General features: G+C 48.5%; 1 protein-coding gene and 1 non-coding gene across 6 annotated transcripts in view; one reads left to right on the top strand and one right to left on the bottom strand.

The window, feature by feature from the left end:
- The window catches only part of TSPAN9 (tetraspanin 9), a 117990-nt gene that overhangs the window by 52550 nt on the left and 42353 nt on the right, over nt 1–23087 (top strand). For 2 of the 5 annotated variants that reach the window (XM_026679291.2, XM_087967724.1), the window contains exons 1-2: nt 17975–18083; nt 18117–18845. In XM_026679291.2, the coding sequence (XP_026535076.1) occupies nt 18462–18845 (384 nt within the window). In that variant the 5' untranslated portion in view covers nt 17975–18083; nt 18117–18461. Of the gene's footprint in view, nt 1–17974; nt 18084–18116; nt 18846–23087 lie in introns of those variants that run through there. The other 3 variants (XM_026679293.2, XM_087967726.1, XM_087967725.1) reach the window with 2 other exon arrangements.
- On the bottom strand, nt 1339–1446 carry LOC113419748 (U6 spliceosomal RNA). The gene has a single exon (XR_003371957.1). It is a non-coding gene; the product is annotated as a U6 spliceosomal RNA (small nuclear RNA).

Here is a 23087-nt window from a genome sequence, read left to right as displayed (position 1 = left end):
CACAACCTTGTGTTCCCACACAGCCTGGATTAATTGCTTTGGGGGGGTGCTCTGGGGGTGAGATTTCTCTGCGGACCACCAAAATCTTCTCATGGCCCACCAGTGGGCCGCAGCCCACCGATTGGCGACCACTGATCTAATCAGTTCTTAAAAACCTCCAGTGTTGGAGCATTCACAACTTCTGGTGGCAAGCTGTTCCACTGATTAATTGTTCTCACTGTCAGGAAATTTATCCTTAGTTCTAGGATGCTTCTCTCCTTCTTTCCATTCATGGCTTCTTGTCCTTTGGAGAATAGCTTGACTCCCTCTTCTTTGGGGCAGCCCCTGAGATATAGGAACATGGTTATCATGTCACCCCTAGTCCTTCTTTTCATTAAACCAGACATACCCAGTTCCTGCAATCGTTCTTCATATATTTTAGCCTCCCGTCCCCTAATCCTCTTTGTTGCTCTTCTCTGCACTCTTTCTAGGGTCTCAATATCTTTTTTACATCGTGGCAATCAAAATTTAGTGCTCAACAGACAAAGCATCTCTCCTACATTTCTTTGCTCCAGATCTAAATTTTAGTCTTTCCTTCTCCTGCCTCTTTATAAGGCAAAACAATCTGTGTAAGAAGGTGTGCCATCTGGCCAATATTTAACCAGCTTGCTAATTAGGGTAGAGATAGATACTTTCTCAAATGGCTTCAGGAGATTAGTACGGATCCTATAAAGAAAGTTGCTCAGATAGAGACAAACAAATGAGCCCAACGTTTATGTTGCTAAGCAAGATAATTTTTAAGCGAATTTTGCTCCATTTTGCGATCTTCCCTGCCACGGTTGTTAAGTGAACCACTGCAGTTGTTAAGTTAATAACCCAGTCGTTAAGTGAATCTGGCTTCCCCATTGAGTTTGCTTGTCAGAAGGTCGCACAAAATGATCGCATGACCCTGAGAGACACTGCAACCGTCGTAAATACGAGTCCGTTGCCAGGCATCTGAATTTAAACTTTTTTAAAAATATTTATAACAAGAACAACAACAAATAAAACCATATTTCAGTTCAACAGTGTGTCGGTTGGGTACATATATCTTGTGCATGTAATAATATCATACATTTCTAACTTGCTTATATTTATAACCATTCTAATCAACATTTTATATCATTTTGGTCAATTATTATTTTATCATTAACCTTATACTTATTATTTTTCAAGAATACATTTCATTCTTATTAAATTATATTCATTTTCTTACTCATTCAATATCAATTGGAATTGTTATTACTACTCCCACATATTTCAGTTTCTTACTCTTCTGCCTAACCATTCATAAAATAAATTCCAAATCTTATAATACTAAAAAATATGGAACGCTTCATGAATTTGAGTTGTCATCCTTGCGCAGGGGCCATGCTAATCTTCTCTGTATTGTTCCAATTTTAGTATATGTGCTGCCGAAGCAAGCACACCCAAGCATCTGAAATTTTAATCACGCAACCGCAGAGATGCTGCCAACAGTTGTAAGCGTGAAAAACAGTCCTAAGTCACTTTGTCCAGTGCCGTCATAAATTTGAATGGTCACTCAGTGAACTGTCGTAAGTCGAGGACCACCTGCATATGAGTCAGTTGCCAAGTGTCCAAATTTTGATCACGTGACTGCGGGGATGCTGCAATAGTCATAAGTGTGAAAGCGGTCATAAGTTACTTTTTTTAGTGGCGTTATAACTTTGGTCACTTAAATGAGCTGTTGTAAGTCGAGGACTTCCTGTATTGTATCTAGGTGTTCTGACCCAAACCTTGTTCCAAGTAAACAAACACCAAACAGAGATAAAAGCAAAACTTTTTAATGCTTCTCTGCAAATTCCATTCATTCGCCTTGCCAGGGTTGTGCAAGGCTGCCAAGAACACCAGATAAAATTACTAAGAAGTATTTCAAACACAAAGAGTTTCCAAACACCAACCAAGGTAATCCGAACGTCCACAAGGCTTGAGTGCAAAAACTTCTTTGCTTCCTGCAAAGAACTCCGGTTTCTCAGCTGGCTTTTATCTCCTCAGGGAGGAGCCATTACCTTGCAGCCTTACTCCTGAGTCGCCCGTGCTGCTGCAGCTGCGCTTTCCTTCGAGCAGCCCTGCGCACACATGCACTGGGCACAGGCTCCTCAGGGACCTCTTCATCACTGCTGCCAGCCTCCACAATCTCCGAAGGCAGCATTCCACTCCCTGGTGGTCCTGGCCCCATCCCTGCATCACACACAGGCCCCTCATCTTAGTCCTCGCTCTCCGAGACCTCGGCCGTCTGCACCTGCTGCCGGCGAACCACAACACTAGGTGACTTTGGCTGCTCCTGAAAGAAGGTAGGACCTGTTCTGTACCGGTAGTCCTCAAGTTACAACCGCCATTGAGCCCAAATGTTATGTCGCTAAGTGAAACAGTGAAGTGACTTTGTCCGATTTTATGACTTTTTTTTGACACATTTGTGAAGCGAATCACCGCCGTCGTTCAATTAGTAACCCGGTTGCTAAGTGAATGTGGTTTCCCCATGGACTTGGCTTGTCAGAAGGTCACAAAGGGGGATCATGTGACCCCAGGACACCGCCACAGTCGTAAGTGTGAATCGATTGTCAAGCGTCCGTGTCAGAGCGTTTGCAGCGTGGCTGCCATTATGAGACAACCCAGGAGCAAAACACAGCACACAGAGACTTATGCATTTAACAGTGGTTTATATACAACAATTATACACAGCAACATAAGACGTAGGCAAAATAACTTACAGGCAAGCAAACTTTCTTCTTCTTAACTCTAATCTAGGGGTCACCAACCTTTTGGACTTCAGGGACTACCAAACTCATAATTTTAAATCCCGCGGACCAGAGACCCTGGGAAAATCCCCCCAAAAGTCTGCAGAAAAATTCCCCACCCCATTTTCTGATCTTTATTTGGGATCGCAGGATACCATCTCCAGCTCTGTTCTCAGGGGAAGAGAGAGAGAGAGCAAGAGAGAGACTTTTGGCTTCATGCAAGGAAAGCAGCAGAAGCAGCAGAAGTTTTTCTTTCTCTCCCCCCAAACTCCACCAAAAACGAGTCTTTGTGAGACTTGTTGCGCCGGCGCAGCCTCTTGGAGCAGGATGCCTTGCAGGGTCCCAAAGACTCATTTCTGGCGGAGTTTGGGGGAGAGAAAGAAAAACTTCTCTACTTTCCTTGCGTGCAGCCAAAAACAAGAAGAAGAAAGAAGTGGAACAAAGCAGCCTGGTGGCCAGGCGAGGCACATGGGGCGAGTGGGGCAAGTTCCCTCCTTCTGCCCTTTTCCCCCTCCCCCCATTTCCTCGTGTAGTTTGCAATGTTAGCGATGCAAACCTTGTGTTCCCACGGGCCATGTGGGCAGCATAGCCTTGTGTTTCCGTCAGCCTGGATTAATTGCTTTGGGGGTGACATTTCTCTGCGGACCACCAAAATTTTCTTGCAGACCACCAGTGGTCCCCGGCCCAATGTTTGGCGACCACTGCTCTAGGAGAACTCTGCAATGAATACTGGACACAAGGAGAGAGGGCGCACCCTCTAATGGCTGCCTCTTATGTAAACACCTCTTAAAGGGATCTTTAATCCGCAGTCTTAAAGGGAAATACCCATGCTATGCTCAATCACTCTTATCACATCAGCCACATCTGGCAGCTATTACTGCTGCTGGTCAGCTCTTAAATCTTAATACCTCAAACAGTCCGAATGTAAATCACGTGACTGTGGGGGATGCCGTGGGGGTCCCTTTTTTCAGGGTCATTGTAACTTCAACCGGCCACTAAGTAGACTGCTGTAAGTCGAGGAACTGTTCTGTACTTGGATAGGAGACCACCAGAAAATATTGGATTGGAGGGTGGACTAGGGCCTTGGAAAGAAGGCAGTGACAATAAATAGATGGGAATTGTCCATGAAGTTATCAGCTGTTGAGCTTCACTTAGAAGAGGCTTGCTAAGGGTAGTTTTATCTGGTCAGAAAAGATTTCTTCGTGACAGATTGATTAGCGCTACATGGTGTTCAAGGTGTTTTCAGGATGACTTGAAATACGAAATGAAGTGCAAAGTCAGTATTTCACTTTGTGTAGTGCTGTGATGCTGCTGTATGTGGGAAAGGCCTTGGGGACCAGGGGGAAAGATGCTGCCTTGGGAACAGTCAGATAAAAGAGGTCCTAACCCAGAGCTGCATACTGGATAGAGCAGAGGTCGGCAACCTTAAACACTCAAAGAGCCATTTGGACCCATTTCCCACAGAAAACACCGGAAGCCACAAAAACCATTTTGACTCTGCCCACGGACCATTAAACGTACTGTTTTCTTCAGAAACTTTTCTTTTCTTGGATTTATCCATAGCTGCCTTACCAGGGGTTGAAAAGCTCAATAAATCTGTGATGCATATTTTGAGTGAGAGGGAGCCGTAGCAGAGAGAGATAAAAGAACCACATGTGGCTCCAGAGCCGACTCCTGGGATAGAGCAAGAATCTCAGAAAGGAATCTCAGACTATAATGGTGGGAAAATTGTATTTATGCATGTATTGTATGCAAGAGTTAGTTTTATAATATAGGTCCGTGATGGTGAATCTATGGCATGTGTGCCAGAGGTGGCACACAGAGCCCTCTGTCTGGCCACGTGAGCTGTTGCCCCATCTTAGCTCCCACTGGCCAGCTGATCTTTGGGCCTCTGTTGCGCATGTGCTGGGGCATGGTGCATGCGCAGGAGACGGGGTGCATGTGTGAGGGACAGGGTGCATGCATGGCGGGTGGGGCAAATGCGGGGGTGCACATGCATGACCAGGGATGCATGTGCATGTACAGGAACACATGTGCATGCACAGGACATGCATGCATGGGGGACGCATGTGCATGAACAGGGGCGGGGTGCATGCGCAGAGGGCAGGGCACGTACGGGGCAGGGCGCATGCACGGGGGATGTGTGTAGTGCATTTTGCCCCAGTTGGAGTCTGATTCTGAGGGGGAGATTGAGCAGCTGACAGGGAGTGGGAGTGTGGCTCTGGTGGCTGTGGAGGAACTGGGGAAGGGCACAGTCCAGCTAGGCATTCAGAGGAAGACCCAGGCCCACCCACTCTTCATCCTAGGGCATGCAGGGAGGAACGGAGAAGGGAACAATGTGATTTACGCAAGAGGAAAAGGCCCTGATCCCCTTCATGGGCTGCAGCTGGGAAGACTGTTTAAAAGGGCAAACTGCACATGGCAAAGTCGCTGGAAGCAAAGTGTGCATTATCTTTGTCGAGGATATTGGCGTCCTCCCAACTGTGTGTGCCTCATTATCTTTTGGAAGTTGGCAAGTGATTATCCTGGACTGTGTGTTAATTAGTTCAGCCTGGTTTGTGTTGTTTTTATTTCTAATTTATCTTTACTTTGGGTTTGGACTGCATTTCTTCCCTTTGTAGACTGTTTTTGGAAGAGTTTGATCTCCCGCCGAGGATAACTGGACATTGGGGGCCAAGTTGGAGGCATTAAGGGGAATTTATCTACTTTGGTGACTTTGTTATTTTTGTGCCACGCCCTGGGTCATCACAGGAAGGTCACAAAAGGGAATCCTGTGACTCCCGAGACACTGCAACCGTCATAAATATGAGTCCGTTGGCAAGGGTCTGAATTTTGATCACACGGCAATGGGGATGCTGCAAAGCTCATGTGAAGTACATCCCTTTTTTCAGTGACGATGTAACTTTGAACGGTCACTAAATGAACTGTTGGAAATTGAGGACTCCCTGCAAAGTAGAATTAACTTACCTGGTTTTTGTGTCTTGTCTGGTCTATTTGGCAGGCTGACAGATGCTGTTGTGGTAGGCGGCAGCAGGTGCAGAAGGCTGAGGAGAGCGAGGACTCAAATGAGGGGCCAGGATCATTAGGGAGTGGACTGCTGCCTTCAGAAATTGTGGGGGCTGGCAGCAGCGATGAGGAGTTTCCCGAGGAGCCTGTGCCAAGTGCGCATGCATGCAGGATTGCTCGCAGGAAAGAGCAGCTGCAACAGCATGGGCGACTCGGGAGGAAGGCTGCAAGATAATGGCCCTTCCTTCAAGAAGATAAAAGCCAGCTGTGAAACTAACCTTCTTTGCAGGAAGCAAAGACATTTTGAAACTCAGCCTCGTGGACATTACAGTATCTTAAGTTGGTATTTGAAGACTCTTGTGTTGCGAAACATTTCTTATCTGTGATTCTTGGCAGCCTCGCACAGTTTTGGCGAGGTTTGTGCTTATCAAAGTTAATTAGTTTGCAGCAGCCTTTTAACCGGGGATTCGTAAGTCTTATTAAAAGGTTTCTGTTTCCTTTGGTTATTGTTTGCTTATTGGAATAGAGTTTGGGTCAGAACAGATGCTGAATCAGATCACGCACACACACAAAAACCCCCAACCTCCCAGCATTGTTGGCTCAGGGTTGTTGATGTAAACTTGCATAGTGATCAAAATGGGAAGATGCTTACCATCTTCTAGAAGAAGACAAGATAGGAATACAAGTGTGTCAGTCCCCTTGTGATCTCCTTGCAGAATTTCCCAGCAGAGTACCTTCAGAAATAGCAACACACTTCTGGGAAACTTCACAATATCGGAGTTCTTCTGCAGCTTAATAGCCACCGGGGATGAAGGCAGAATCCGAGTTCCACTGTGTGCATAAATGATCATTGAATTTTTTTTGAACAACTAGGGATTTTAGGATGAGCTTTAAGGGTAGAAAGTTGGTTGCCATCAACTAGTTTAGAAGTTCTCAAGGCAGAACTCAAGAGCCGACCTATCTTTAGGTATGCTAAAAATAAACAGGGAGCCGAAGACAATGTAGGGCCATTGGAAGTGGTGATGGTGAGAAAAATCTCATAATTCTTATTTTGTGAATGAATGAATGAATGTGTTGTGGTTCGCCAATAGCAGGTGTGGACGGCTGAGGTCTTGGAGAGCGAGGACTTGGAGGAGGTGCCTGCGTGTGATGCAGGGATGGGGCCAGGACCATCAGGGAGTGGAGTGCTGCCTTTGGAGATTGTGGAGGCTGGCAGCAGTGATGAAGAGGTTTCCAAGGATCCTGTGCCCAGTGCATGTGCACGCAGGGCTGCTCGAAGGAAAGAGCAGCTCCATCAGCACGGGCGACTCGGGAGTAAGGCTGCAAGATAATGGCCCCTCCCTTATGAGATAAAAGCCAGCTGAGAAACCGGAGTTCTTTGCGGAAGGCAAAGAAGTTTGATACTTGAGCCTGGTGGACGTTAGGAATATCTGAGTTGGTGTTTGGAGACTCTTTGATTTATTGTTTAGTAACTTTATCTGGTGTTCTTGGCAGCCTTGCAAAAACTTGGCAAGGCTCTTCCTTGTCGGAGCTAATTAGTTGGAAGGAGCCTTTTTTACCTGTGAAGGAACGGGATTCGTAAATGAAACAGTAAAAGGTTGTGCTGTTATCTTTGTCTTGTGTTTGCTCTCTTGGGCCTAGGTTTGGGTCAGAACAGAATGAATGATTTTTTTTTATTGGCCAAGTGTGATTAGACACACAAGGAATTTGTCTCTGGTACGTATGCTCTCGGTGTACATAAAAAGAAAAGATACATTCGTCAAGAGTCATAACACTTAATGATAGCCTTAGGGTACAAATAAGCAATCAATCAAGTGTCTTGTCTTGTCTTCCTTTGGAGGAAATATGGAGCCCTAGTTGGTTACTGTGATGCTTTGGGGGAAAGAAAACAGAACAACCAAATTGCAAGGGACTTTGGAGGTCTTCTAGACCAACCCCTTGCTCAAGCAGGAGCTCCTATGCCAGTGGTGGCTAACCTTTTTGGGCCCCTGTGCCCAAAATTGCATTTGTGCCAGCGCGCCCATATTCGTGTGCCAGCCCACAGAATGCAATGTGTGCCCCCCTCCCCACACCCTCTGTGCATGCGTGCGCAATCCTCCCCCTTACCTGCACTGCGCCTCATAGCTGATTTTTCAGTTGGTTTAAGTTTTTCACCCTCTCCAGAGGCTTGGAAAGCCTCTCAAGGCTTTTCAGGTTGAATTATAGGCCGCTTCGTCACTTCCAGTATTACAGGAAGTGACGAAACGGGCCTATAATTCGCCCTGAAAAGCCTTGCAGAGGCTTTTTCCAAGCCTCTGGGAGGGTGAAAAGGCCTCAAACCAACCGAAAAAAATCAGCTGAGAGGCGCGGGCATGCGTAGTGAGGTAAGTTTGCCTGCGGCTCGCGTGCCAACACAAATGGCTCTGCATGCCACAGATTCGCCATCATGGACTTAGATTTCTATATCGCTTCATAGTGTTTTACAGCCCTCTCTAAGCAGTTTACAGAATCAGCATATTGCTCCCAACAACCTGGGTCCTCATTTTAATGACCTTGGAAGGATGGAAGGCTAAATCAATCTTAAACTGGTCAGGATCGAACTGTTGGCGGTGGGCAGTCATATTGCTATACTGCTTTCTAACCATTGCACCACCATAGATGATAGAGAGCAATAGCACTTAGACTTATATACCGCTTCACAGTTTCACAGCCCCTCTAAGCGGTTTACAGAGTCAGCAAGATGCCCCCAACCACCCCGAGTCCTCATTTTACCGACCTGGGAGGGACAGAAGGCTGAGTCAACCTTGAACTGGTGTGAGATTCGAACTCCAAATTGCAGTCAGCCGGTAGTCAGCAGGTTAGGTTATTTTCTGCAACATCCTTGAGAAAATAAGCAAACCAGCAGGGTGCCGCTCGCTGGGACAGCTTAGGTGACAACTTTTGATAGCGTTTATGCGTCTTGCATCTGCCTGTTTCAGTGGAGTTGTTGTGCAGAACACTTTCTGCACAGAATAAAATATTTGGGATATTCTGCCGTAGGAAACAATGGGGATTTGCTTCCTTTTTTGTTGTTTCAGACAATTGTATAGGGGGGATTACAGTCCCTAGCAAAAGCTGCATTTTCCTAGCTACAAAATATCATCCAAGGTCATGTTTTTTTAAAATAATTGTTGGAAGAATTATCCTTTTGGGTTCAGTTCCAAGTGGGGAAAAAGACACCGGAAACATGGAGGCTGTTTGAAAAGACAGTTTAATGGTGGACAGGACCACATGGCTTGGAGCTCCAAAGAAGGGCGGGCTGAGATGCTGAAAGTGCCTGGGTTTTATGCCCTCTGTTGGGCGCCACCTTAGTGTTTCCTGTTCCTGTGTAAGAAATGTATCCCATTGGCTGTCAGACTCCCAGGGGCGGGGGTCTTAACTAACTTTGTAGGCTTTGTCTGGACCACATGGCTTCACCGGAGTGCTGGCTGATACAATCTTCCCAGGCCAGGTGGTGAGATGGGTAGAGGCCTTTGTCATGTAGAATACTCTGGCCTAGGCCTTAATGGCCCATTAGCAAAGGTGGCGAGGGTGGGGCTGAGTTTCTGCCTCTGAGTTTCTACTTTACTCTTTTTTAGGGGAAATATTCTGCCTTTTTAATATTTCCTAGGATATTTCATTTTTTTCTAGGAGAGGGGTGGGTTTTAACTTCCAACAAAATTAATAAATAAAAAAACGAAAGCGATTGTTACATACTCCTTTCGCATACAGGTAACCCTCCGCTTACAACCATTTTGTTTTGTGACTGTTTCCACAGCACTGACAAAAAGTGACTGATGGCCATTTTTCAACGCTTACGACTGTTTGTAGCATTACCACCGTCACATGATCAAAATCAAAAGCCGCTTGGCAGCTGACTCATTTATGACCCTGGGGTGTGTGTCATGTGACCACCACTTGCAAACTTCTGACAAGCAAAATTAACAGGTATTGCGTGCCACAGCCAAGCCAGGTTCTCTCCCCCACCCCCTTTTAACAGACCTTCATGTCTATGGAGGTTCTCCATCATCCAGGTTAGGTTATGTCCCAAAGATACATTTTCAAAGGCAACTGACTTCCTTGATTATTTTTTTTCCCTTGAAAACATTTTGTTTCTCATCATTCTTGGATGAGAAACAAAACATTTTCAAGGAGAAAAAACCCCAAGAAAGTCCAGTTGCCTTTTGAAAAAAAGCACAGCTTTGGGACCATGGCTGATTGTGGTTTGGCAAGGATCTTTAGTGTTTGGGTTGAGGGTTGGACTAGAACAGTGGTCGCCAATTGGTGGGCTGGGGACCAGTGGTGGCCTGCAAGAAAATGTTGGTGGCCTGCAGTGAAATGTCATCCCCAAAGCAATTAATCCAGGCTGCACAGGAACACAAGGCTGCGCCGCCCACATGGCCCATGGGAACACAAAGCTTGAGTCGCTTGCATTACGAACAACATGAGGTAGTGAGGGGAAGGGAGGGGAAGGGCGGAGGGGAGGAACTTGCCCCATTTGCCCCACACATCTTGCCTGGCCGCTGGGCTGCTTCTTTCCGCTTCTTCTGCTTTTGGCTGCATCGCAAGGAAAGCAGCAAAGTCTTTTTCTCCCCAAACTCCACCAGAAATGAGTCTTTGGGACCCTGCAGGGCATCCTGACCCAAGAGGCTGCGCCGGGGCAACAAGCCTCACAAAGACTCATTTCTGGCGGAGTTTGGGGGAGAAAAAGAAAGACTTCTGCTGCTTCTGCTGCTTTCCTTGCATGAAGCCCAAAGTCTCTCTCTCCTGAGAATGGAGCTGGAGACGGTATCCTGCAGTCTCAAAGAACGATTGATCGATCGATAAGAAAATGGGGTGGGGAATTTTCCTGCAGACTTTTTTGGGAATTTCTCAGGGTCTCTGGTCCACGGGATTTAAAATTATGAGTTTGGTGGTCCCTGAGGTCCAAAAGGTTGGCGACCCCTGGACTAGAAGACCGCCAAGGTCCTTTCCATTCTGTTCTTCTGTACAGAATAGTCCTCGACTTACCAGCACAATTCCTTTAGAACAGCACTGGGGGAAAAAAAATGGACAGTTTTTCACTCTTAGGACCATCGTGATCACGTGATCAAAATTCGGAGGATTAACAAGTGCTTCATATGATGGTTGCAGTTCCCTGGGGCGGGGGGGTCACATGATCCCCTTTGCAACCTTCTGACAAGCAAAGTGAATTGGGAAGCCAGATTCTCTTAACGATTGCAATGATTCACTTAACGACTGCAATGATTCACTTAACTGTCTTATTCACTTAATGACTGCAATGATTCACTTAACAACTGTCTTATTCACTTAACGATTGCAATGATTCACTTAACAACTGTCATATTCACTTAACAACTGCAATGCTTCACTTAACCAACCGTGGCAAGAAAGGTTGTAAAATGGGGGTAAAATTAACAAGTGTCTCACTTAGCAGTAAACTTTTGGGCTCAATTGTGGCCGTAAGTGGAGGACTACCTAAAAGGAGTGAGTTAGTGTCCCAAAGTCACAAGATCCCCTTTTGCGACCTTCTGACCAGCAAAGTTAAACGGGAAGCCAGATTTGCTTAACAACTGAGTGACTCACTTAACAACCGTGGCAAGGAAGATAGTAAAAACCAAAGTTTTGGGCTCCATTGTGGTCGTATGTCGAGGAGTACCTGTATTCCCAGCGTTCTTCAGTACCGCTAGGCCAGAGGGCTGGACTAGAAGACCTCCAAGGCCCCTTCCAACTCTTATTATCCCGTATTCCCCCTATATTGAAGGGCAGTTTTTTGGCACCTTCTCCTCCCACCCGCTTGGAGTGACTTGCCCGCACCTTGCATTAAACCAGCGCGACTGCCCGGCCACCCGATTCCTTGGCAGAAACTGCCAGAAATTCGAGCCGCCCGGTCCAGATCTAAGTCGGTCAGAGAGGGAATCCAAGCCACAAGATGCCGGCTTCTGGTCCCGCATGACGGCGGAGGGATCACCTCCCCTCCTTCCCCCCACCCTTCCCGTCCCCTTTCATGTTCATACACGGCTAAGGAAGCCTCCGCCGTCCCCTCGTGCACTTCTATAGGCCAGAAAAACCAGGAGCGCTAATCCTATGAAAGCGCTCGTGTCATTTTTTAAAAAAATTATTTGAGGCGGGGGGCGTCCCGGCGCGCGTGGGATGAAAGGCCCTCGCCATTGGCTGCCCCAAGAGCGAAAGGGCGGGGCTGGAAACGAGGGCTATTTAAGAGCGGGCACCTCAGTCGAGCGCGGGGAGAGCCCGGCGGCTCGGGACGAGCGCGGTGGCTTGGTGAAAGGGGGGTCGCTGGTGTTCGTGAAGGTCGCAGCTACGGGGCCAGTCGGGAAGCCGTTCCTGTCAGCCCGACGGACCTTTCCCTCAGTTTCCTGCACCTGCTGCTGCCCTCTTCCCTCAGCTTCCCGAGCGGGAGCAAAGCGCCAAGTCATGTCGGGGCGGCCGTGAGGAAGACCCCCACCCCGCGGCCGCGCCATGCCCCCTCAGCCGCCCTCACAGCCTCGACCCCGGGCGTGGAAAGCCGAGCCGGCGGGGCCGCCCTCCTGCGCTGAAGAAGGGGGCTGCGGAGGAGGAGGAGGAGGAGGGGGCTGGCGATGCGGGCCAGGCTGTAGGGGAGGCCGAAAGCGGCTTGGCCGGGCGATGCCCGCCGCCGCCGCCGCAGCCCGCACCGAGCATGGAGAAGTCGAGTAGCGAAGACTCTCCATCCGCCGGAGCCCGTCTCTGGAGAGCAAAGACTCGGACTTCGCCAAAGCCTCGCCGACGGGCAAGCGGTTCAGCCGGGCTTCACGGCGGGCGCTTTCTATGGCACGGCCGGACCCCGCCGGCAAGGAGGCCGCCGCGCCGCCGGTGCCGGTGCCCCGCGGGCCCTGGCTTGCAAAGGACGAGCCCTGGAGCGACGGCCGCAACGGCGTCAGCAGCAGCAGCAGCAAATACCTGGTTTTTTACCTGACCTGTCCTTTGTTTTCTCCTAGAGTTCAAGAAGTGCAGCATGGCCAGGGGCTGCTTGTGCTGCCTGAAATACATGGTGTTCCTTTTCAATTTGGTCTTTGGGTGAGTAAGCCCGGGGGGTCGTTTCTTTTCTCCCCCTCTTCCTCCTACCTGCCTCTTTCTGCGGGGATTAAAAAAAATCCCTCCCCCACTTTCTCCTGACTTTCCCTGGACAATCCCAGCCTGGATTTGCTGGGGTGGAAGTAGGGATAATGGGGGGGAATTGTGGCATGGGGGTGTGTGCTTGAGTGTATTCCGCTTTTTCTACCTCTCTTCTGCAGGAGTAAATACCCCATTCCAGTCTCTCTCTCTCTCTCTCCCCTCTCTCCATCCTTCCTTCCCTCCCTCTCTCTCTCTCTCTCTCTGACTTTCCTCTTGATAATCCAAGCCTGGATTTGCTGGAGTGGGGGTGGGGATAATGGGGGTGGGTGGAATTGTGGCATTTGGGGTGGTGTGCTTGAGTGTATTCCCTTTTTCCCCTCTACCTCTCTCTTCTGCAGGGATTAAATGCACCCCCCTCCCCCAATTCCAATCTCTTTCTCTTTCTCTCCTGACTTTCCCCTGTACAATCCCAGCCTGGATTGGCTGGGGTGGGAATAGGATTTGGGTGGACGGTGGGGGTGGGTCATTTTGGGGAATTGTGGCATTTTGGGGGAGGTGCTTTGAGTTAGTATTCCGTTTTTCCCCCTACCTGTCTTTTCTGCAGGATTAACCCCTTGAGCCTGGAGGGATAGTTTTGGATTTTGGGTACCCTGTTTTTTTCTTCTGCAGCAGACAATCCCAGGCTGGATTTGTTTAGGGAGGGGGTAAGCCAGGCAACCAAAGGAGAGCGGAAGGGCCCCAGAGTATACACAACACTGAACACAAACACTGTTTGTAGTTTAAATAGTTTTTAATCCAGTTAGAGTTTAAGCATGTCATTCAGTCCATTAAGTCATTCACAGTATTTCCATCCAGTAAGACTCACTAGTATAGCCAAATAAAAGGTTCAATACAAAAAAAACAACAAAAAAAAATTTTCCCCTCGTTTTCCCCCCCCCGAAAAACAAACCCCCGAGATTTTGTGGAAATAATAAAAAAAAAAAAAAAAAAAAAAAAAAAAAAAATACTACTACCCCCCAGCCCAAAACACCCTAACAACCCAGAAAGGACCACCACAAGCAGCACAGTTACAGCCAGACAGCAACAGCTACAGTCAGACAGTCAGTAAGCTTTCCAGCTTCTAATGCTTCCTTATATTGTAACTTCTAACCGCACCCTTAATCGGCTAATTGCCTGCTGCATTGTGCTTAAAGTGATAAGCACTTAAACCATGATATCTAAGTTTTATATATTTATTCACCCAAACCATATTTGGTATCAATGTTATACCTAACAACAAATGGCTCTGCATGCCACAGATTCGCCATCATGGACTTAGATTTCTATATCGCTTCATAGTGTTTTACAGCCCTCTCTAAGCAGTTTACAGAATCAGCATATTGCTCCCAACAACCTGGGTCCTCATTTTAATGACCTTGGAAGGATGGAAGGCTAAATCAATCTTAAACTGGTCAGGATCGAACTGTTGGCAGTGGGCAGAGTCATATTGCTATACTGCTTTCTAACCATTGCACCACCATAGATGATAGAGAGCAATAGCACTTAGACTTATATACCGCTTCACAGTTTCACAGTCCTCTCTAAGCGGTTTACAGAGTCAGCAAGATGCCCCCAACCACCCGAGTCCTCATTTTACCGACCTGGGAAGGACAGAAGGCTGAGTCAACCTTGAACTGGTGTGAGATTCGAACTCCAAATTGCAGTCAGCCGGTAGTCAGCAGGTTAGGTTATTTTCTGCAACATCCTTGAGAAAATAAGCAAACCAGCAGGGTGCCGCTCGCTGGGACAGCTTAGGTGACAACTTTTGATAGCGTTTATGCGTCTTGCATCTGCCTGTTTCAGTGGAGTTGTTGTGCAGAACACTTTCTGCACAGAATAAAATATTTGGGATATTCTGCCGTAGGAAACAATGGGGATTTGCTTCCTTTTTTTGTTGTTTCAGACAATTGTATAGGGGGGATTACAGTCCCTAGCAAAAGCTGCATTTTCCTAGCTACAAAATATCATCCAAGGTCATGCTTTTTAAAAATAATTGTTGGAAGAATTATCCTTCTGGGTTCAGTTCCAACTGGGGAAAAAGACACCGGAAACATGGAGGCTGTTTGAAAAGACAGTTTAATGGTGGACAGGACATGGCTTGGAGCTCCAAAGAAGGGCAGGCTGAGATGGTGGAAGTGCCTGGGTTTTATGCCTTCTGTTGGGCGCCACCTTAATGTTTCCTGTTCCTGTGTAAGAAATGTATCCCATTGGCTGTCAGACTCCCAGGGGCGGGGGTCTTAACTAACTTTGTAGGCTTTGTCTGGACCACATGGCTTCACCTGAGTGCTGGCTGATACAATCTTCCCAGGCCAGGTGGTGAGATGGGTAGAGGCCTTTGTCATGTAGAATACTCTGGCCTAGGCCTTAATGGCCCATTAGCAAAGGTGGCGGGGTGGGGCTGAGTTTCTGCCTCTGAGTTTCTACTTTACTCTTTTTTAGGGGAAATATTCTGCCTTTTTAATATTTCCTAGGATATTTCATTTTTTCTAGGAGAGGGGTGGGTTTTAACTTCCAACAAAATTAATAAATAAAAAAACAACGAAAGCGATAGTTACATACTCCTTTCGCATACAGGTAACCCTCCGCTTACAACCATTTTGTTTTGTGACTGTTTGAAGTTTCCACAGCACTGGCAAAAAGTGACTGATGGCCATTTTTCAACGCTTACGACTGTTTGTAGCATCTCCACCGTCACATGATCAAAATCAAAAGCCGCTTGGCAGCTGACTCATTTATGATGGTTGCAGTGTCCCGGGTGTGTGTCATGTGACTACCACTTGCAAACTTCTGACAAGCAAAATTAACAGGTATTGCGTGCCACAGCCAAGCCAGGTTCCCCCCCCCCCTTTTTTTTTACAGACCGCAGCTTCATGTCTATGGAGGTTCTCCATCATCCAGGTTAGGGTTATGTCCCAAAGATACATTTCCAAAAGGCAACTGGACTTCCTTGATTATTTTTTTTCCCTTGAAAACATTTTGTTTCTCATCATTCTTGGATGAGAAACAAAACATTTTCAAGGAGAAAAAAACCCCCAAGAAAGTCCAGTTGCCTTTTGGAAAAAAAAGCACAGCTTTGGGACCACGGCTGATTGTGGTTTGGCAAGGATCTTTAGTGTTTGGGTTGGGGGTTGGACTAGAACAGTGGTCGCCAATTGGTGGGCTGGGGACCAGTGATGGCCTGCAAGAAAATGTTGATGGCCTGCAGTGAAATGTCATCCCCAAAGCAATTAATCCAGGCTGCACAGGAACACAAGGCTGCGCCGCCCACATGGCCCATGAGAACACTAGGCTTGAGTCGCTTGCATTGCGAACAACATGAGGTAGTGAGGGGAGGGAGGGGAAGGACGGAGGGGAGGAACTTGCCCCATTTGCCCCACACATCTTGCCTGGCTGCTGGGCTGCTTCTTTCCGCTTCTTTCTTCTTCTGCTTTTGGCTGCACGCAAGGAAAGCAGCAAAAGTCTTTTTCTCTCCCCCAAACTCCACCAGAAATGAGTCTTTGGGACCCTGCAGGGAATCCTGCTCCAAGAGGCTGCGCCGGGGCAACAAGTCTCACAAAGACTCATTTCTGGTGGAGTTTGGGGGAGAAAAAGAAAGACTTCTGCTGCTTCTGCTGCTTTCCTTGCATGAAGCCCAAAGTCTCTCTCTCTCTCCCTGAGAATGGAGCTGGAGACGGTATCCTGCAGTCTCAAAGAACGATTGATCGATCGGTAGGAAAATGGGGTGGGGAATTTTCCTGCAGACTTTTTGGGAATTTCTCAGGGTCTCTGGTCCACGGGATTTAAAATTATGAGTTTGGTGGTCCCTGAGGTCCAAAAGGTTGGCGACCCCTGGACTAGAAGACCGCCAAGGTCCTTTCCATTCTGTTCTTCTGTACAGAATAGTCCTCGACTTACCAGCACAATTCCTTTAGAACAGCACTGGGGGGAAAAAAATGGACAGTTTTTCACTCTTAGGACCATCGTGATCACGTGATCAAAATTCGGAGGATTAACAAGTGCTTCATATGATGGTTGCAGTTCCCTGGGGCGGGGGGGGTCACATGATCCCCTTTTGCAACCTTCTGACAAGCAAAGTGAATTGGGATGCCAGATTCGCTTAACGACTGCAATGATTCACTTAATGACTGCAATGATTCACTTAACAACTGTCTTATTCACTTAACGACTGCAATGATTCACTTAACAACTGTCGTATTCACTTAACAACTGCAATGCTTCACTTAACCAACCGTGGCAAGAAAGGTTGTAAAATGGGGGTAAAATTAACAAGTGTCTCACTTAGCAGTAAACTTTTGGGCTCAATTGTGGCCGTAAGTGGAGGACTACCTAAAAGGAGTGAGTTAGTGTCCCAAAGTCACAAGATCCCCTTTTGCGACCTTCTGACCAGCAAAGTTAAACGGGGAAGCCAGATTTGCTTAACAACTGCAGTGACTCACTTAACAACTGTGGCAAGGAAGATAGTAAAAACCAGTTTTGGGCTCCATTGTGGTCGTATGTCGAGGAGTACCTGTATTCCCAGCGTTCTTCAGTACCGCTAGGCCAGAGGGCTGGACTAGAAGACCTCCAAGGCCCCTTCCAACTCTTATTATCCCGTATCCCCCCTATATTGAAGGGCAGTTTTTTTGGCACCTTCTCCTCCCACCCGCTTGGAGTGACTTGCCCGCACCTTGCATTAAACCAGCGCGACCGCCCGGCCACCCGATTCCTTGGCAGAAACTGCCAGAAATTCGAGCCGCCCGGTCCAGATCTAAGTCGGTCAGAGAGGGAATCCAAGCCACAAGATGCCGGCTTCTGGTTCCGCATGACGGCGGAGGGATCACCTCCCCCTACTCCCCCCCCCACCTTCCCGTCCCCTTTCATGTTCATACACGGCTAAGGAAGCCTCCGCCGTCCCCCCCTCGTGCACTTCTATAGGCCAGAAAAACCAGGAGCGCTAATCCTATGAAAGCGCTCGTGTCATTTTTTTAAAAAAAATTATTTGAGGCGGGGGGGGGGTCGTCCCGGCGCGCGTGGGATGAAAGGCCCCTCGCCATTGGCTGCCCCAAGAGCGAAAGGGGCGGGGCTGGAAACGAGGGCTATTTAAGAGCGGGCACCTCAGTCGAGCGCGGGGAGAGCCCGGCGGCTCGGGACGAGCGCGGTGGCTTGGTGAAAGGGGGGTCGCTGGTGTTCGTGAAGGTCGCAGCTACGGGGCCAGTCGGGAAGCCGTTCCTGTCAGCCCGACGGACCTTTCCCTCAGTTTCCCTGCACCTGCTGCTGCCCTCTCTTCCCTCAGCTTCCCGAGCGGGAGCAAAGCGCCAAGTCATGTCGGAGCGGCCGTGAGGAAGACCCCCACCCCGCGGCCGCGCCATGCCCCCTCAGCCGCCCTCACAGCCTCGACCCCGGGCGTGGAAAGCCGAGCCGGCGGGGCCGCCCTCCCTGCGCTGAAGAAGGGGGCTGCGGAGGAGGAGGAGGAGGAGGGGGCTGGCGATGCGGGCCAGGCTGTAGGGGGAGGCCGAAAGCGGCTTGGCCGGGCGATGCCCGCCGCCGCCGCCGCAGCCCGCACCGAGCATGGAGAAGTCGAGTAGCGAAGACTCCTCCATCCGCCGGAGCCCGTCTCTGGAGAGCAAAGACTCGGACTTCGCCAAAGCCTCGCCGACGGGCAAGCGGTTCAGCCGGGGCTTCACGGCGGGCGCTTTCTATGGCACGGCCGGACCCCGCCGGCAAGGAGGCCGACGCGCCGCCGGTGCCGGTGCCCCCGCGGGCCCTGGCTTGCAAAGGGACGAGCCCCGGAGCGACGGCCGCAACGGCGTCAGCAGCAGCAGCAGCAAATACCTGGTTTTTTACCTGGACCTGTCCTTTGTTTTCCTCCTAGAGTTCAAGAAGTGCAGCATGGCCAGGGGCTGCTTGTGCTGCCTGAAATACATGGTGTTCCTTTTCAATTTGGTCTTTTGGGTGAGTAAGCCCGGGGGTCGTTTCTTTTCTCCCCCTCTTCCTCCTACCTGCCTCTTCTGCGGGGATTAAAAAAAATCCCTCCCCCACTTTCTCCTGACTTTCCCTGGACAATCCCAGCCTGGATTTGCTGGGGTGGAAGTAGGGATAATGGGGGAGGAATTGTGGCATGGGGGTGTGTGCTTGAGTGTATTCCGCTTTTTCTACCTCTCTCTTCTGCAGGAGTAAATACCCCATTCCAGTCTCTCTCTCTCTCTCTCCCCTCTCTCCATCCTTCCTTCCCTCCCTCTCTCTCTCTCTCTTCTGACTTTCCTCTTGATAATCCCAGCCTGGATTTGCTGGAGTGGGGGGTGGGGATAATGGGGGGTGGGTGGAATTGTGGCATTTGGGGTGGTGTGCTTGAGTGTATTCCATTTTTTTCCCTCTACCTCTCTCTTCTGCAGGGATTAAATGCACCCCCCTCCCCCAATTCCAATCTCTTTCTCTGTCTCTCCTGACTTTCCCCTGGATAATCCCAGCCTGGATTGGCTGGGGTGGGAATGGGATTTGGGTGGACGAGGGTGGTGGTGGTGGCTCCTTTTGGGGAATTGTGGCATTTTGGGGGAGGTGTTTGAGTGTATTCCGTTTTTTTTTCCTACCTGTCTTTTCTGCAGGGATTAAACCACCCCCCCCAATTCCAGTCTCTCTCTCTTTTCTCCTAACTTTCCCTTGAGAATCGCAGAATCTTGGCCTGGATTTCCTTGGGGGGTGGGGGGGTGGGAGGGATAGCACCTTTTGGAGAGGGGTGGCCTTTGGGTACCCTGTTTTTTTCTTCTGCAGGGAGGAAAAACCCACCTCCCACGCCCCAAGTCTCTCTCCCTCTTTCCCCCCTGACTCTTCCTTGACAATCCCAGGCTGGATTTGCTTTAGGGAGGGGGTGTAAAAAGCACCTTTTGAGGAGGTGGGGTGGGGGAGGTGTGTGGCATTGGGGGTTCTTGAGTACCCTGTTTTTTCTTCCATCTGTCTCTTCTGCAGAGAGAACTCCTCCCCTCCACTTTTCCCCTCCTTTCTCCTGACTTTAGCTTGACAGTCCCATCCTGGACTTGCTGGGGCGGGGTGGTGGTGGTGGTTTGTTGGGGAGGTGTGGCATTTGGGGGTGTGTGTGTTCTTGAGTACCCCATTTTTCCCCCTCCACCTGCCTGCTTCTCCAGGGATAACCCCCCCTCCCTTCCTAGTCTCTCCTCCTTTTCTCCTGACTTTCCCTTGACAATTCCAGCCTGGATTTGCCGAAGAGGTGGGTGGGTGGGTGCGCGGAAAGAACCTTTCAGGCAAGTTTGGGGATTCATTGCCATCCTGGCGCTTTGGGGGTATGTGTGGGAGGGGGGGAAGGAGGGGGCAGGCCTTCTGCCTTTTAAGAAAAGGGAGACTTTCCCAAGAGGGCCGAGAGGGGAATATTTTGGCATGGTGATCTCTCCTGTTTGGGCATTCTGTCCCAAGCCAAGCCCCCCCCACACACAGCTGGGTCTGCTTATGGGGACCCCCTCCTCAAGGAAAAAGGCGCCCCATAAGCGACTCTGCAAGGAGGAAAGTGCAGGCTGCTCTCCCTCTAAAGAGGCTGTCATGCGGCTTTTCTGCTACCCCTTCCCCAGCAGTCTCGGCCGCTTAGGGAGACCCTGTAATGTGCTGACCTAAAAGTAGCCGGTTCCCAGCACATGGTTTCCTGTGGGCCTCCCAGTAGGACGATGAAAAAGCCCCACCAGAAGGTCTCCACGGAGAGAGGCCAGTCCCTTCTTTTAAAAGCGGCTCCCCCGTGGAAGGTTTATATCTTCTCCTGGCATATTTGCAGTTTGGATGACCGAAGCCAGGAGCCTTCCTCATTCAAAGCCATTATTGCAAAAACTGATAAAAAGGTTGGGGCTGGTGAAGACCACGGGTTAGGCATTAAAAAAGGGGGCACTCGCCATCTGCCCAAAGTTTTACATAAGTTCTAGTTTGGGTCAATCCGAAGAGATTTTCCTTCCTTAGCAGCTGGCTTCCCTTGCCAATTGACCTACTTAATTTTTTTTCTCAAAGGCCAGATGGACGTGAAGGGCAGAGGAGACGTGGTCCTTCTGAATCAGAGCCTTTAATAGTACACAGGGGAGTTGGGGGTGGGCTGGGGGTGGCTGAGATCTGCTTCCAAGAGAACATTCCCAATAAATCCAGCCTTGTCTGACTCACTATTCCTTCTTCCCTCCCTAGATCCCAAAGCATTCCCCCCCCCCCCCAAGTCCACTTGTAATAATCTTCCTAGATTTCAAGATGTGTCTATCAAACTATCTCTGGCCACAGAATTGTTTGGTGCAATGCTACAGTGCAGTTTTGAAACAGGGAAAAAAAAATCCCATGTGGGTTTGGGGACACCTTTAGTACATCTTTTTACACCTTCTGAGTTGTCTTGGCTTGCTCCACATCTGCAGATCGGGGTGTGATTTTTTTCTGCCCGAAACACAATTTGAGGGTTTATTAAGGTGACTTTTATATAGTGCTTTGATCACACATTATTAAGTGGTGGACAACTAGCAATGTAGAATAAAAACACGTAGTAGTATACATTATGTGTAAAGGTAGCAACATATACAGTTAGTCCTTGACTTACGACCACAGTTAAAGGCCAACATTTCTGTTTTTAAGTGAGTTTTGCCCCGTTTTGCAACTTTTCTTGCCACCGTTAATTAAGTGAATCACTGAAATGGTTACGCCGGCAACACGGTTGTTGGGTGAATCTGGCTTCTCCATTGACTTTGGTTGTCAAAAGAACACAGGGACCACCGGCTATACTGCAACCATCATAATTCCGAATCAGTTTATCAAGCATCCCAATTTTGATCCCATGCTGCAACAGTCATAAGTGTGAAAAATGTTCGCAAGCCCCCTTTCCCCTTCCAATCCTGTTATAACTTTGAACGGTCACTAAACAGAATGTCGTAAGTTGAGGACTACCTGTGCTGGTTCTGTTTAATTTATACAGGCCAATAACGAGGTGCAGTCCTATATTAGTCACTGCAAATTACCTGATATGAACTCATCAAAAATTCATGGTGTCAGCATCTATCTTATACTGGTGATTGGCCTCCCGAGGTCTTCTGAAGTAACTAGATGATGACAGGTTTTCAGAAAGCCATAATAATAACAGAATAACAAGAGTTGGAAGGGACCTTGGAGGTCTTCTAATCCAACCCCCTGCTCAAGCAGGGTACCCCACAGTGAAATACCCCAAAGCTTAACTCACCCCCATCATAATCAATTATTAGGACCCCTTTAAACAGGTGAGACCACTTCCTTACAAGAAGTCTAGAAGGACCTGAAATTCTGCTGTGTCAAAGACCTTCAAGAAGTGTCATATGGTTTCCACATGGAAACAATTTCATGCTTGATGTGGAAACTTTGACTTTGGGTTTTATAGATTAGATTGATAGGTCTTTATAGAAATGACTTGTTCCTATTATTATGGAAAAACAAAAAGCAGTGATTTGATATCGATGCCCTATTCCACTGCAACAGAGTTGGAAGTCAATGCTTCTTTTTTCTTTTCCCTACCTTTCCTCACTTCTCTCTCTTTTCCCCTCCCCTTTCATTGTTCTTTTATTTACTTTTGTATGTTGCATTTGAGGGACGCAGTGGCGAACACGCTGAGCTTGTCGATCAGAAAGGTCAGCAGTTCGAATCCCTAGCACCGCGCAATGGAGTGAGCTCCCATTACTTGTCCCAGCTTCTGCCAAACCAGCAGTTTGAAAGCATGTAAAAAAAATGCAAGTAGAAAAATAGGGACCACTTTGGTGGGAAGGGAACAGCATTCCGTGCACCTTCGGCGTTTAGTCATGCCGGCCACATGACCACGAAGACGTCTTCAGACAGCGTTGGCTCTTCAGCTTTGTAACGGAGATGAGCACCGCCCCCTAGAATGGAAATGACTAGCACATATGTGTGAGGAAAACCTTTACCTTTATGTTGCATTTTATAATACTTTATAACCTAATTAAAAATGTTTGACAAGAGGTCCACATCATAGAGGGTAGTTCCTTTGTCCAAACCTTGCTGTGAGTCATTGGAACCAGTAGTAAGTGCAAGAAAGAACAGCTGTACTCACAACTGTTGCGCCCGGTGGAAACTCTACTTTATCTAAAACAATTTCTGCTTCTTCGTTTAAAATACCCTTAAGGGTTAAATTAGGCATCTAAAGGATTTATGAGGGTGAGGGGTTGTCCACAGTTCACACATTCACTT

The sequence above is a fragment of the Notechis scutatus genome, chromosome 6, assembly GCF_049901735.1.
Source record: "Notechis scutatus isolate UNSWTSFEM ecotype Mainland chromosome 6, rNotScu1.2, whole genome shotgun sequence".
Taxonomy (NCBI): Eukaryota; Metazoa; Chordata; class Lepidosauria; order Squamata; family Elapidae; genus Notechis; species Notechis scutatus.
This window is presented reverse-complemented; position numbering and strand designations above follow the sequence as displayed.